Source organism: Doryrhamphus excisus, chromosome 10, assembly GCF_030265055.1.
Source record: "Doryrhamphus excisus isolate RoL2022-K1 chromosome 10, RoL_Dexc_1.0, whole genome shotgun sequence".
Classification (NCBI taxonomy): Eukaryota; Metazoa; Chordata; class Actinopteri; order Syngnathiformes; family Syngnathidae; genus Doryrhamphus; species Doryrhamphus excisus.
Genome location: NC_080475.1, coordinates 2,900,133 through 2,914,368, shown reverse-complemented (window position 1 = coordinate 2,914,368; position 14,236 = coordinate 2,900,133). Strand labels below are relative to the sequence as shown.

The 14,236-nt window shown below is 40.8% G+C and overlaps 1 protein-coding gene across 5 annotated transcripts in view; it reads left to right on the top strand.

Moving 5' to 3' along the window:
• LOC131136820 (dynein axonemal heavy chain 11) overlaps positions 1-14,236 on the top strand; it is a 56,551-nt gene that overhangs the window by 21,062 nt on the left and 21,253 nt on the right. For all 5 annotated transcript variants that reach the window (XM_058084084.1, XM_058084083.1, XM_058084082.1 and 2 more), the window contains 19 exons: positions 1,385-1,535; positions 1,608-1,739; positions 1,835-2,008; positions 2,547-2,751; positions 2,871-3,036; positions 3,103-3,205; positions 4,104-4,343; positions 4,429-4,590; positions 4,668-4,861; positions 4,950-5,112; positions 6,514-6,637; positions 6,764-6,906; positions 8,188-8,349; positions 10,426-10,659; positions 10,807-10,953; positions 11,030-11,143; positions 11,231-11,374; positions 12,543-12,725; positions 12,799-12,900. In XM_058084084.1, the coding sequence (XP_057940067.1) occupies positions 1,385-1,535; positions 1,608-1,739; positions 1,835-2,008; positions 2,547-2,751; positions 2,871-3,036; positions 3,103-3,205; positions 4,104-4,343; positions 4,429-4,590; positions 4,668-4,861; positions 4,950-5,112; positions 6,514-6,637; positions 6,764-6,906; positions 8,188-8,349; positions 10,426-10,659; positions 10,807-10,953; positions 11,030-11,143; positions 11,231-11,374; positions 12,543-12,725; positions 12,799-12,900 (3,043 nt within the window). The remainder of the gene's footprint in view (positions 1-1,384; positions 1,536-1,607; positions 1,740-1,834; positions 2,009-2,546; positions 2,752-2,870; positions 3,037-3,102; positions 3,206-4,103; positions 4,344-4,428; positions 4,591-4,667; positions 4,862-4,949; positions 5,113-6,513; positions 6,638-6,763; positions 6,907-8,187; positions 8,350-10,425; positions 10,660-10,806; positions 10,954-11,029; positions 11,144-11,230; positions 11,375-12,542; positions 12,726-12,798; positions 12,901-14,236) is intronic.

The following is a 14,236-nucleotide window of genomic DNA, read 5'->3' as shown; positions in this document are numbered from 1 at the left end:
TGTGTATGTAATGTTTTTAAAAGGCTAAAGATACAAAGACATCTTTGTGTTAGTAGTCGTCGTGTCTCGCAAGATGAAAACTGAAGATAACTGTCCTGTGGGCAGCGGGCCTCCGACTATAATAACTTAATGATATAATCACACAATAAATGAAAATTATTATGAAAAGGGGGTTCAGTCTGCAGCATGAATGGCATGTGCCTCTTTTGCCAGTCATGCAGTCTCTTTGTCTCGATGGGTGGAGGCGGGGCCGCTAGCATACACACAGTGCAGAAGATGGTAATGGAGTATAAATAAATTAGGATATTGATATAATTTTCGTGGTACTTTTCTAATGTTAAGTAATGTTAAAATCTCTTTTTGTCTAATTCTTGTGTATTGTCTTGAATGCGAAGTAGTATTCATGATTAGTGTAAATACTTCTATTTTTCTCATCACATTATGCTTTTTCATTTTTAGTTAATCCACACATTGTACTCCCCTGCTTTACATATTCCACAGGGAAGTACGTGGCAGTGTTACCAAACAATAGAGAAGTGTCTCCAAGGTCTGTCTTTTTTTTTTTTAGCACTATTGCTAGTTCTGACTCCTGCTAGTCAAAGGCTGGGCTGCACACTTGTGGAGGAGTTCTGCACACGTCTGCACCTCGCTTTTCACAGCGGTTTTAACGCACACGCCCGCTCTTGTGGAGGTACATGTCTGGATCTCCACTCCTGCAGCACATACGTTGCCTACCGAGACCCCATGTATTGGATTACCGAGTCAATGCATGACGCAAACAATGCACAACGATGAGCCAATTCAAGAAACAATACAAGCAGTTGATGTTTGCTAAATACAAGGATGAAGAGTCTTGAACCAGTCATGATGTGCTATACATATCACTATATTGACACTTACTATGGTACACATTATGTCATTGGATGGTCATATCACCTTGTACTTTGGTACGTGACAAAAAAATGAAAAAAAAAACTTAAACTATATTAGGAAAGCAGGAAGTGAACAAATGTAACAGTTACTGATTGTAAAAGTACCAGATGGAGGGGTAGGATTTAATAAGCTTTGCTTCTTCCTACTCCTTTCGGACATGTGGAACTATGAACTGATTATGTGATGCATTCAATTGTAATCTGATGCATGTTCAAATTAAATAAAACCATTACCATTACTAAGAAACACTTCCTGTGGTTTACCGGATTTGGCATAGACAAGTTGTGCCAAAAGCTATAGTCATGATTCAAATTTATTAGAGGCAAGCTAAATTAATGAATGCGTGGGGAAACACTGACAGAATATCCTCTTGTGTGTTTTTTTTACTCAGCAAGTCAACATCCTAATTATGTCAGCGCTACACTCAACTTGTATGTTTACTTTTGCTCAGATATGTTGCCAGTTGGATTGACCAAAGAGAACGGCAAACAGAAAGGGCCCACTTAACCATCCTGTTTGAAAAATACGTCCCACGTTGTCTGGAAAAGATGAGAAACACTTTCAAGACAATCACTCCGATTCCAGACAACTCTCTTGTTCAGGTACGTAACACAAACAAGAAAATCAATTATTTCTATTGTACTTACGTGTGTTTTTTTTGTATTCTCATTTAGACACTCTGCACTTTGCTTGACTGCCTTCTAACGACAGACAACATTCCATCTGACTCTCCACGAGACCTTTATGAAACGTACTTTATCTTTGCCTGCATTTGGACATTTGGTGGGGCCCTGTGTCAAGACCAGGTATTAAGTAGTATAAATAATGTACGTTATTATGCCAGTAATAATATATATGGGTCTGAATAATTACTTGAATTGCATCTTTGTTGATCATCTAGCTTTACGATTACCGTGTAGAGTTCAGTCAGTGGTGGACCAAAGAAATGAAGACCGTTAAGCTGCCAGCACAGGGGACAGTATTTGACTACTACATTGACCCTCAAACCAAGCGATTCCTTCCTTGGAGTGAAATTGTACCTCCTTTTGAAATGGAAATTGATACCCCGTTACAGGTAAGACGCATATCAGATGCTGTCCATGCAGCCTATAAAATCATTTCTTTTTCACAGGTTTGACAGAAGTTGGCAAAGTAAACAAGAATCGGTCATATTAAAAATGTATGCACGCCTCATTGAGCATAATATGGCAGGCTAAAGTCAGGGGTGCTGGAAAGGTTGATAGGCTTGCCACTGTGTCTGATTACCATCTACTTCCCCCCCCTTATATCAGACTGTGCAGACTGTGCCGAGATGAAGGCTCGAGCAACAAGGCTTGAGCTATCACCCACGCTCCTTTTGTCTTTCTTTATACTCTTGTGTACAGCTGTGAATGCTCCAAAAGGCTCTCGCTGAGCCGTAATTAGCGGGGTTTTGTTCTGAGCAAATGATTCTATTATGACAGAATAGTTGCGGCGTACAAGGGGAAATACAAGAAATTATAAATCACATACAATTCACTGAACACATGTCTGTCAATAAATCACTCCAAAGAAAGCCTTAATAACCATGTATGTTTCTGTTTCTTGTCCTCCCGCTGTTTGTATGATTGTAGGCTGTTCTGGTACACACAGCGGAGACCCTGCGTCTTCGCTACTTCGTGGACTTGTTGCTGGAGCGGAGACAGCCACTTATGCTGGTGGGGAACACTGGAGTGGGAAAAACTGCACTTGTCAGGAATAAGTTAGACGCTCTGCCAGAGAGTTACGTGACTACAAAAATACCCTTCAACTACTACATAACTTCCCAAGTGCTGCAGGGTGAGTGGGGTTTATTGATGTAGTATATTGTAGTAAGCTGAAGCGCCATCTGCTGGTGACTGAGGAGACCAAACTCCTCAGATAGCATCACCCATGTCTGCTATTTGTTCTTTGTTTAGAGATCCTAGAATGTCCATTAGAGAAAAGAGCAGGCAGAAGCTTCTCACCTGTTGGCAACAGAAGGCTGGTGTACTTTATCGACGACATGAACATGCCAGCCGTGGACACCTATGGAACAGTGCAGCCTCACACGCTTATAAGACAGCATCTGGATTACGGCCACTGGTATGGAAGACGCGTCACACTTTAATGGTTGTCATTGTTTTCATTCCTTTTCCAACATGACCGCAGGTACGACAGACAGAAGTGGTCTTTAAAAGAAATACACAACACTCAGTATGTTGCCTGCATGAACCCAACAGCAGGAAGCTTCAATATCAACCCAAGACTGCAGGTGTGTTACTTAGTATGTCAAGATAATGGAGAAGTAGCATTATTCATTTTTAGTGAAAATGTCTAATCTTTTTGTTTGCATGCGAAAGCCAAAAACTATGAACTACCTGATTTTTTTTATTTTATGCTGTGCATCGTAAATATATACAGTATGTAATATGCATTTATTATGTAATAATAATCTTATGTGGGCTGCACGGAGGTCGAGTGATTAGCACGCAGGCCACACAGCTAGAAGACCCAAGTTCGATTCCACCCTCGGCCATCTCTGTGTAGAGTTTGCATTTTTTCTCCGGGTACTCCGGTTTCCTCCCACATTCCAAAAACATGCTAGGTTAATTGGCGACTCCAAATTGTCCATATTTATGAATGTGAGTGTGAATGGTTGTTTGCCTATATGTGCCCTGTGATTGGCTGGAAACCAGTCCAGGGTGTACCCTGCCTCTCACCCGAAGGCAGCTGGGATAGGCTCCAGCACCCCCTGCGACCCTCGTGAGTATAAGCAGTAGAAAATGAATCAATGAATAATTTTATGTGGACTGCACAAAGGACAAGTGGTTAGCACGCAGGCCACACAGCAAAGAGACCAAAGTTCGATTCCACCCTTGTCCATCTCTGTGTAGAGTTTGCATTTTTTCTCCGGGTACTCCGGTTTCCTCCCACATTCCAAAAACATGCTAGGTTAATTGGCGACTCCAAATTGTCCATAGGTATGAATGTGAGTGTGAATGGTTGTTTGTCTATATGTGCCCTGTGATTGGCTGGCCACCAGTCCAAGGTGTACCCCGCCTACATTTTACTGTGTAAAATGAACAAATTTAAGATGACTAAATTAAGAGTCCACAAAGGATGATACAAGACCCACAACTAAAATAAGATCCTACGTTTGCTTTCGACAGAGACACTTCTCCGTACTTGCAGTGAACTTTCCATCATCCGAGTGTCTGATGTCCATCTTCGGGCAGATATTGAGCAGCCACCTGACACAGCAGCATTTCACTCTACCTGTTCAGAAGAGCATCGCTGCTGTAGTACAGGCTGCAGTAAAGCTCCATCACAAGATGGAGCTCCACTTTTTGCCAACAGCCATCAAATTTCACTATACATTCAACATGCGAGACATGTCTCACATTTTTCAGGTAAATGCTTCATGATGGTAAGAATGATTCCCCATAAGATCTATTATTTTTTCGAAATGTTAACATAACTGTATGTGTGGTTCAGGGACTGCTCTTTGCTGAGCCTGTGAGTGTAAAAGACATCACCGATCTGGCTCTGCTATGGCTACATGAATCCTGCAGAGTCTACTCCGACAGGCTGGTAGATGCAAACGACCTGCAGCTCTTCCGGAAGCTCCAGATGGAAACTGTGCATGAATGCTTTGAGGTGCAATACAGGAACAGTTTTTGTGTGCCACAACTGACCAGGAGTTGCAAATGAATTGACTTGTTTCTCCTGTCTAGGGAGTTGAAAATGAAAGAGTGACAAAACAGCCCCTCCTCTATTGCCACTTTGCCAAAATGGGTGAGGAATCCTCCTATGCTGCTGTGACAGAGTGGTCTGTGCTCAGGACCACCCTCACTGATGCTTTGGAAAGCTACAACGAGCTCAATGCAGCTATGAATTTGGTGCTGTTTGAGGATGCGATGCAACATGTGTAAGTATAAACATGTGAGTTGTAGCAGTTCTTTTAATAATCATATAAGGAGGCAAACTGAAGAGAAAAATGTCTACGTTGTTACCAGGTGTCGCATCAGTCGTATCCTGGAGTCTCCCTGCAGTCACGGCTTACTGATCGGGGTCGGGGGCAGTGGCAAGCAGAGCCTGACTCGTCTGGCTGCCTACATTTCCTCCGTGGAAGTCTTCCAAATCACTTTACACAAAGGTTATGGTATTCAGGACTTCAAGGTAAACAATGGCGCCGCATAAACATGAGATGCACTATATTATTCATTCATTCATTTTCTACCGCTTATCGCGGCGGGTGCTGGAGCCTATCCCAGCTATCTTAGGGCAAGAGGCGGGGTACACCCTGGACTGGTGGCCAAACAACCATTCACACTCACATTCATACCTATGGACAATTTGGAGTCGCCAATTAACCTAGCATGTTTTTGGAATGTGGGAGGAAACCGGAGTACCCGGAGAAAACCCACGCATGCACGGGGAGAACATGCAAACTCCACACAGAGATGGCAGAGGGTGGAATTGAACCCTGGTCTCCTAGCTGTGAGGTCTTGCGCGCCAACCACTCGACCGTCATTCTTTCATTTTCTACCGCTTATCCTCACGAGGGTCGCAGGGGGTGCTGGAGCCTATCAAAGCTGTCTTCGGGGAAGAGTCGGGGTACACCCTGGACTGGTGGCCAGCCAATCACAGGGCACATATAGACAAACAACCATTCACACTCACATTCATACCTATGGACAATTTGGAGTCGCCAATTAACCTAGCATTAACCTAGCATGGAGGATAAGTGCCATAGAAAATAAATGAGTAAGACTGAAACAGTAATATACTTTCATTCATTCATTTTCTACCGCTTATCCTCACGAGAGCTGCGGGGGTGCTGGAGCCTATCCCAGCTGTCTTTAATAATTAATAAATCATGCTGTTTCTTAGTTGAATGCAGCCTATTGTTAGTAAAACAACATGCATATTGTGCATGGTTTTTGCCTAAATTAAGCGTTCATTCATTTTCTACCGCTTTTCCTCACGAGGGTAGCGGGGGGTGCTGGAACCTATCCCAGCTGTCTTCAGGCAAGAGGCGGGGTACACCCTGGACCGGTCGCCAGCCAATCACAGGGCACATATAGACAAACAACCATTCACACTCACATTCATACCTATGGACAATTTGGAGTCGCTAATTAACCTAGCATGTTTTTGGAATGTGGGAGGAAACCGGAGTACCCGGAAAAACCCACGCATGCACGGGGAAAACATGCAAACTCCACACAGATATGCACTATATTATACATACATAAAACATTCACTTCTGGACTACTGTGGTTTTATCGGAAACATCTGTAGTTAATAAACCAAACATGAAAATCCTTGATCAATATTGCCAGCGGCTGCATGCAAGTTTATTGATGTGATTCTTATTTGTTGAGCTTCTCTCCTGATGCGGCAAATAATTGTCAGATACTATTAAAGACCAGTGGGAAATATTTCAATATGGTATTGATGAAGGTATTTTCCAATGTAGTCATTTACAAACATCTTAAAAGTTTATGGTGTCAGCATTTATTAGTTATTGTATTGATTACCTGAAGATGTTTTCTGTTTGTGGTTTTTGTGGTATAGATGGACCTCGCAGGGTTGTTCCTGAAGGCTGGCGTGAAGAATCAGCGGGTGGCGTTTCTCATGACTGATGCACAAATACCCGATGAGCGCTTTCTGGTCATTGTTAATGACTTTCTGTCATCAGGTCTGATTTACATTTTGAATTGTTTAGTGCCTTTTTTTCAGTATAGATTGACATGAGGGGAATCCTACTAATGTATGGATAAAGAATATTGATCCGGGCAGTGATAATAACTGTGTCTCCTTGCAGGAGAAATTCCCGAGGTCTTCAGCGAGGAGGAAACTGAAGGGATTGTGTCCTCTGTGAAAGCCGAAGTCCGAGCTCTTGGCCTACTTGAGACCAAGGAGAACTGCTGGAGATTCTTTATTGACAGAGTCCGACTTCAAATGACGGTGGAGATTCTCTGAACTAATGAAGCACAAATGTTCATCAGATGTAACAGAGACACAGTTTAGCTTTAAAGGGAGCTTTTGGATTATTTTCCCAATTGTTGACTCTCATGGGCGGCACGGCGGTCGAGTGGTTAGCGCGCAGACCTCACAGCTAGGAGACCAGGGTTCAATTCCACCCTCGGCCATCTCTGTGTGGAGTTTGCATGTTCTCCCCCTTGCATGCGTGGGTTTTCTCCGGTTTCCTCCCACATTCCAAAAACATGCTAGGTTAATTGGCGACTCCAAATTGTCCATAGGTATGAATGTGAGTGTGAATGGTTGTTTGTCTATATGTGCCCTGTGATTGGCTGACGACCAGTCCAGGGTGTACCCCGCCTCTCTCGCCCGAAGACAGCTGGGATAGGCTCCAGCACCCTCGCGACCCTCGTGAGCATAAGCGGTAGCAAATTAATGAATGAATGAATATCTACTATATCAGGTAATATAAGTGTAAAGGTGACTATAGGGGTGCTCTTTCATGTCGAGAGGGCTCTAATAATGTTACAAAACAGGAATTCACTCATCACGGACAGTTCACTAGCATGTTTTATGATCAGTCTGAAACAGTTTGACCCTGGAACTGACTAGAACTCATTCCAAAAACATGCTAGGTTAATTGGCGACTCCAAATTGTCCATAGGTATGAATGTGAGTGTGAATGGTTGTTTGTCTATATGTGCCCTGTGATTGGCTGGCGACCAGTCCAGGGTGTACCCCGCCTCTTTCGCCCGAAGACAGCTGGGATAGGCTCCGGTAGAAAATGAATGAATGAATGTTGGCTCTCATACTTGGAATAAACATGAACAGTAAAGCTAAAAATGGAAATAAAAATACTTGAATATTTTATTTTTGAACGAACTCAAACATGTACCATTACAGTACATCTGAGTTCCATACACATATTTTTGCATGTTAGATCCATTCATTGAATAGCACACCTGCTGTTTAAGGCCATTACGCCTGGCAAGATAAATTAACAGACCCAGTCAAAATGGGAGGTTAAAAGGAAGGAAATTCTTGTCTCGGTCCACACATTTGCAGTCCAGCTAATTGTTGTGCCAGGGTCTCTGGTAGCGTCACCGTCTGCTTCATCCAACTGGTAAAGTGTCTGCCTGAATGTATGCCAAGCTGAGGAAAGTGGGGGGTGGCCATTTTGAGATTGCCAGTATCATTTGCTATTTAGCTATTTCAGTGTTATAAAGTATAAGATTACATGCAAATAATCAATTCTTTTCATTGTAGGTGGTGTTGTGTTTTTCTCCAGTGGGAACCGAGCTCCGACTAAGGGCCTGTCGATTCCCGACGATCATCCAATGCACCACTATCGACTGGTTCCATCCTTGGAGCTCGGAGGCTTTGCAGTCAGTCAGCTACACGTTCATTCATGAGATTGAAGGCATTGAGGTACCAGGATTGCTCTTTTAACCGCCGGTGTTACATTTTCTCCATCCCACAGACATAAGTTAGACTATAATGAACCTGAACCTCCTTTTAATTACCGCAGTGCAGCTGCATTAACATTTTCATAGATCCCTCATCATTAGTTCGATGTTGAGGTTCTGACAAATTGCCGAACACATGCCCGGAGACGCACAGTGAGTGTACGTATTTGATTGTTTTTCATCATCGCGGTGGAGCGATCACAGCCCCGGGATCATTTATGTTAACGAGCGGCAAAGAGTGATTAAGCACATAACGACCTACTAAAGAGGCACAGCTGTCACAACTAGGAAGTGTCCTCACATGTGAGCATGTGCCAGATTGCTGCTTTTTCGCTAATGTTCGACCAACGTGTGGATGTTGATCACGGTCTAAAAATAAAAACAATTGGTAGCGACTAGAGTTTTTATTCTTAGTAATATAGATTTTCAATTTGGTGGCTATACCGAAATCATACTGTTTTTTTTCTTTGTGTGTACAGTAATTCCTCGCCATGTCACGCTTCACTCTATCAATTAATAAATGATGCTGTTTCTTGGTTGAATGCAGCCTATTGTTAGTAAAACAACATGCATATTGTGCATGGTTTTTGCCTAAATTAAGCGTTCATTCATTTTCTACCGCTTTTCCTCACAAGGGTCGCGGGAGTTGCTGGAGTACACCCTAGACTGGTGGCCAGCCAATCACAGGGCACATATAGACAAACAACCATTCACACTCACATTCATACCTATGGACAATTTGGAGTCGCTAATTAACCTAGCATGTTTTTGGAATGTGGGAGGAAACCAGAGTACCCGGAGAAAACTCACGCATGCACGGGGAGAACATGCAAAGCCCACACAGAGATGGCCGAGGATGGAATTGAACCCTTGTCTCCTAGCTGTGGGGTCTGCGCGCTAACCACTCGACCGCCGTGCAGGCCTAATTTAAGCGTTTTCAAACATAAAAATGGCAAATGAACTCAAATATAAGGCATTCAGAAGATGCAATCAAAAATGTTGTGCTGCACTGCAGTATTCTACTCTGATTCTTAACAGTACTAAGTAACAATACTAAGTAATGTTTAGTGACACACACACACTAGATGTGATCGTCAGGTTTTTAATGATCTCCTGAAAACGAGCTACTGTTGCGGCCATCGGCATCAAATATAAAACTTTTTTGATCCTCCGTCGCGTCCTCCTCCCATTTATCTCCTCTTGCAGCAATTTACAGCAACGCACATGTCCTAAATGCCTTATTTTTTAATAACAGGTACTCTATATTGGACAGTACAAGTGTAAATGTGACTATAGGGGTGTTATTTCATGGCTAGAGGGCTCTAATAATGTTGGAAAATGTATTTTGAATGTTGTTTATGCCTTTAAAAACTACAAAATGGTTGGGTCTAGCACCAATTAACCACAATAAATTAGGAATTATTTATGATCGGACAAAAAATACTAAAGATAGTCTGCAGTTTTTTTAAAATTTTGTTTTCAGGTTTTATGGTCATTTATGACCATGCATTTCTAGTTTATTTTAGAAATAAATGATCATCAAGCTTAGCTTACATGTCAAATCAAAACATTACAGAAGTTATTAACTAAATGAATATCGTAGGTTTTATGACTGTTAATAATTATTTTGTGTTTTGGTTTGTTTTTCTTTAATTGACAGTGTGATTAATGGAGACTGAGTGTCATTGCCTATCATGAATACCTTGTCACAGTGTAATGCAGAAGTCATTGTAGATTATGTTTACAATTCTGAATGGCTTTCGACACTGTTAAACAAGCAGCATGGATGTCTCTGAAATTATTTCCAGAGGTTTCAAACCTTAATCATTTCTGCCAGCTACTACCGTCTAAATTTCAGATTGAGTAAGTCAGGGCCAGTCTAGTAAGATGGAAAAACTTGTAGATGAATTCCAAATTTATATATATATATATTATATCTGATAATATTTCAGTGGCCATCAGCTTGCGGATGTTAAACCCCACTCAATCCTCCTCCCCCCGCCCCCACCAACCCGTGCTTGTCTGCTTATTTTTACAGCCTGCTGTCCAGGAATCCATCAGTCTTTTCATGGCCTACGTTCACACCAGTGTCAACCAAGCAAGTGAAAAATACCAACGCGATGAGAAGAGATACAATTACACCACCCCCAAGAGCTTTCTCCAGCAAATCACCCTGTACAGGAACCTTCTGCAAAAGTCCCGAGACCAGCTTCGGCTCAAGATGAACCGCCTTGACAGCGGCCTTCGAAAGCTCCAAAGCACTGCTGCTCAGGTAAAAAGTGTAACCATTTACTGTTCTCTTGCAAGGGGTGACATTAAGGTTTGGAAATTAAGTCTGGCATTAATTTATGATGCAAGCCACCACTAACCTCTGTATGACCCCTCTTTTGAAACATGTGTAATAAACTTCCTGTTTTAGGTAGAGGATCTGAAAGCCAAATTGGCGGAGCAGGAAACCGATCTGACTTTTAAAAATGAAAATATCGAGGCTCTTATCGCAAAGATTGGACTTCAAACTGAGAGAGTTAGCAGCAAGAAAGAGGCTGCAGATGTGGAGGCACAAAAGGTCTTTTATGTCAATTACAATATCGGTACATTATCGCGATATTCTTCATGGAGTCACCAGTATCGTCTTTGTTTAGGTGGCTCTCATCCAAGCAGAAGTGTCAGTCAAACAGAGAGATTGTGAGACAGACCTAGCCAAGGCAGAGCCTTTACTGACAGCCGCCACGGCAGCACTCAACACCCTCAACAAGGTACTTGCCGCCATTAAAAAAGTCACTCAAATCTGGAGTCATTCTTCAAACTGTAAAACATTCATAACTCTTTTTTTTTTTTTTTAGGTAAATCTTACTGAGCTGAAGGCCTTCCCCAACCCTCCCCCGGCAGTCATCAACGTAGCGGCGGCTGTGATGGTTCTGCTGGCTCCCCGCGGTCGGGTTCCAAAGGATCGGAGCTGGAAAGCGGCGCGGGCCTTCATGGGCAAGGTTAAGCTGTCATCGCGTCAGTCACATCTGCCTGATGAATGCCAATCTAATTTTTGAGCCGGCCTTGACCCTGGCCCTGCTCGCTATCTCTTCCATACTTACATTACAGCAGGATGGCTCCATGAATATGCTCACACACTAGGGTAGGAGGCACTCTCCCAACCTCCACCATAGACCGTTTTTTTTTTTTTTTTTTAGATTTTAGAGCTGTTTAAAGAATGCGTAATATTTTCAACCCATGGGTTTGTTTAACATTAAATTAAATTCATTTTTGCATTAAATGTTGACACCGTTCAATTGAAAACACATACAGTTCAAATTGTTTTTTTTTTGCTTAAAAGAAAAAAATGTTTGCATTAATTTGCAGATTTTTTTGTATTTTTTGTTGTTGAAGTTTTTCACGGAAAACACATCTCATTCACCCTCAATCAGTAATCATTCATGACTATGTGCTAATACAGATAAAATATACACTGTTTAAAAAAAAAAAAAATGTTTTTCTTCACTCGTAATGTTTTTTAATCAAGCATTGAGATTTCATACTTTATTTGGTTGTCCTTCAATGCACCATAGTTGCACTGTTGCTGCTCATGTGCTCATCAATCACCTTACATTGTCATTCATTAGCTGTGACATATTTTATAATTTCAAAATGCATTTGTTCCGTAGTGGAATCCAATCTAATAATAACAGCCACTCTTATTGCAAATGTTGATCTGAAGTTCTGAAGGAGGGTTTTGAAGTGGCACTATTTTTTTTATTTACTCATTTTTACTTGCGGATTTTTGCCATAGATGTAACCCTCGTGAAAAACAGGGATTTGCTCTGTTTTCTTTTTGTTGGGACAGGCCAATATTTTGCACTAAAAAATTATGTATTTGTTCAGTTTAAAGTCAAAAGGATATATAACAGCTCCTGATAATTAATAATTTTTTCATTTCCCTTCAATGCGACCTTTTCACGTCCTGGTTGCTGCGGAAGATGCAGGCTGAGCTCTTATAAGCACTTCTGCCTCCTTGTCGCGTTTTTGTCGGCTTAAAATCGCACCAAACATGCTCTCGTATGTAGTGGAGTCGCATCATCACTTCTTTGTGCCTCTTGTGTAAACACATAAAGATACATGAGTGAATGAGTGAATGTATCCATCTTGTTTGTGTTTCTGTACCAGGTGGATGACTTCCTGCAAGCCTTGGTGTCATATGACAAGGAGCACATCCACGAGTCGTGTTTGAATGTGGTGAAACATGAATACCTCAGAAAGCCCGAGTTCCACCCTGATCAAGTTCGGACCAAATCCACCGCTGCAGCAGGACTCTGTGCATGGACAATTAACATTGTTCGATACTACGAGGTTGACACCGAAATTCTTCAAAATGTCATATTATGTTAATAATCATTACTGATATTCTTTACTGATATTCCAGATTTACTGCGAGGTCATTCCAAAGAGACATGCTTTATCACAAGCTAATGCAGAGCTAGAAACAGCAACAGCTAAACTGTTGGCCGTCCAAAAGAAGTTGGTGGTAAGTCGGTAAACATGATTAACCCTTAGATGCACGAGTGACTGGACCCTATACTCTTCCATAAGTGGGTCAAAAATGACCCATACTAAAATCAATGCGTTTTTATGCCAATTTTGCCTTTTTGGTTCGGAATAATCACTGATAAGAATCAAAGGTTCCTATTGGATTCCATAGAAAATGCATGCGGGTCATTTTTGACCCACTTATGGAAGGTTGGGGTAGTAACACAAAAACCAAAATTTCTTAAAATTTCTAAAAGGTAAGTTAAAAATGTGAATGGTATGATAGCAAAAACATGTTTTTTGAGGAATACCTGGAATATGAAATTATGAAAATTTTTCATTATGAAGATATTTCAAGAAAACAACCTGACCGGGTCATTTTTGACCCACTTATGGAAGGTTGGGGTAGTAACACAAAAACTAAAATTTCTTAAAATTTATAAAATGTAAGTTAAAAATGTGAATGGCATGATATTAAAAACATGTTTTTTTTTTAATGGAATACCTGGAATATGAAATGATAAAAAAAAATTCATTACAAAGATATTTCAAGAAAACAACCTGACCGGGTCATTTTTGACCCACTTATGGAAGGTTGGGGTAGTAACACAAAAACTAAAATTTCTTAAAATTTATAAAAGGTAAGTTAAAAATGTGAATGGCATGATATTAAAAAAATGTTTTTTTAGGAATACCTGGAATATGAAATGATGGAAATTTTTCATTACGAAGATATTCCAAGAAAACAACCTGACCGGGTCATTTTTGACCCACTTATGGAAGGTTGGGGTAGTAACACAAAAACTAAAATTTCTTAAAATTTATAAAAGGTAAGTTAAAAATGTGAATGGCATAATATTAAAAACACGTTTTTTTTAGTCATACCTGGAATATGAAATGATGAAAATTTTTCATTATGAAGATATTTCAAGAAAACAACCTGACTGGGTCATTTTTGACCCACTTATGGAAGGTTGGGGTAGTAACACAAAAACTAAAATTTCTTAAAATGTATAAAAGGTAAGTTAAAAATGTGAATGGCATGATATTAAAAACATGTTTTTTTTAATGGAATACCTGGAATATGAAATGATGAAAAATTTTAATTACAAAGATATTTCAAGAAAACCTGACCGGGTCATTTTTGACCCACTTAAGGAAGGTTGGGGTAGTAACACAAAAACTAAAATTTCTTAAAATGTATAAAAGGTAAGTTAAAAATGTGAATGGTATAATAGCAAAAACGTGTTTTTTGAGGAATACCTGGAATATGAAATGCCGAAAATTACGAAGATATTTCAAGAAAACAACATGACCGGGTCATTTTTTGACCC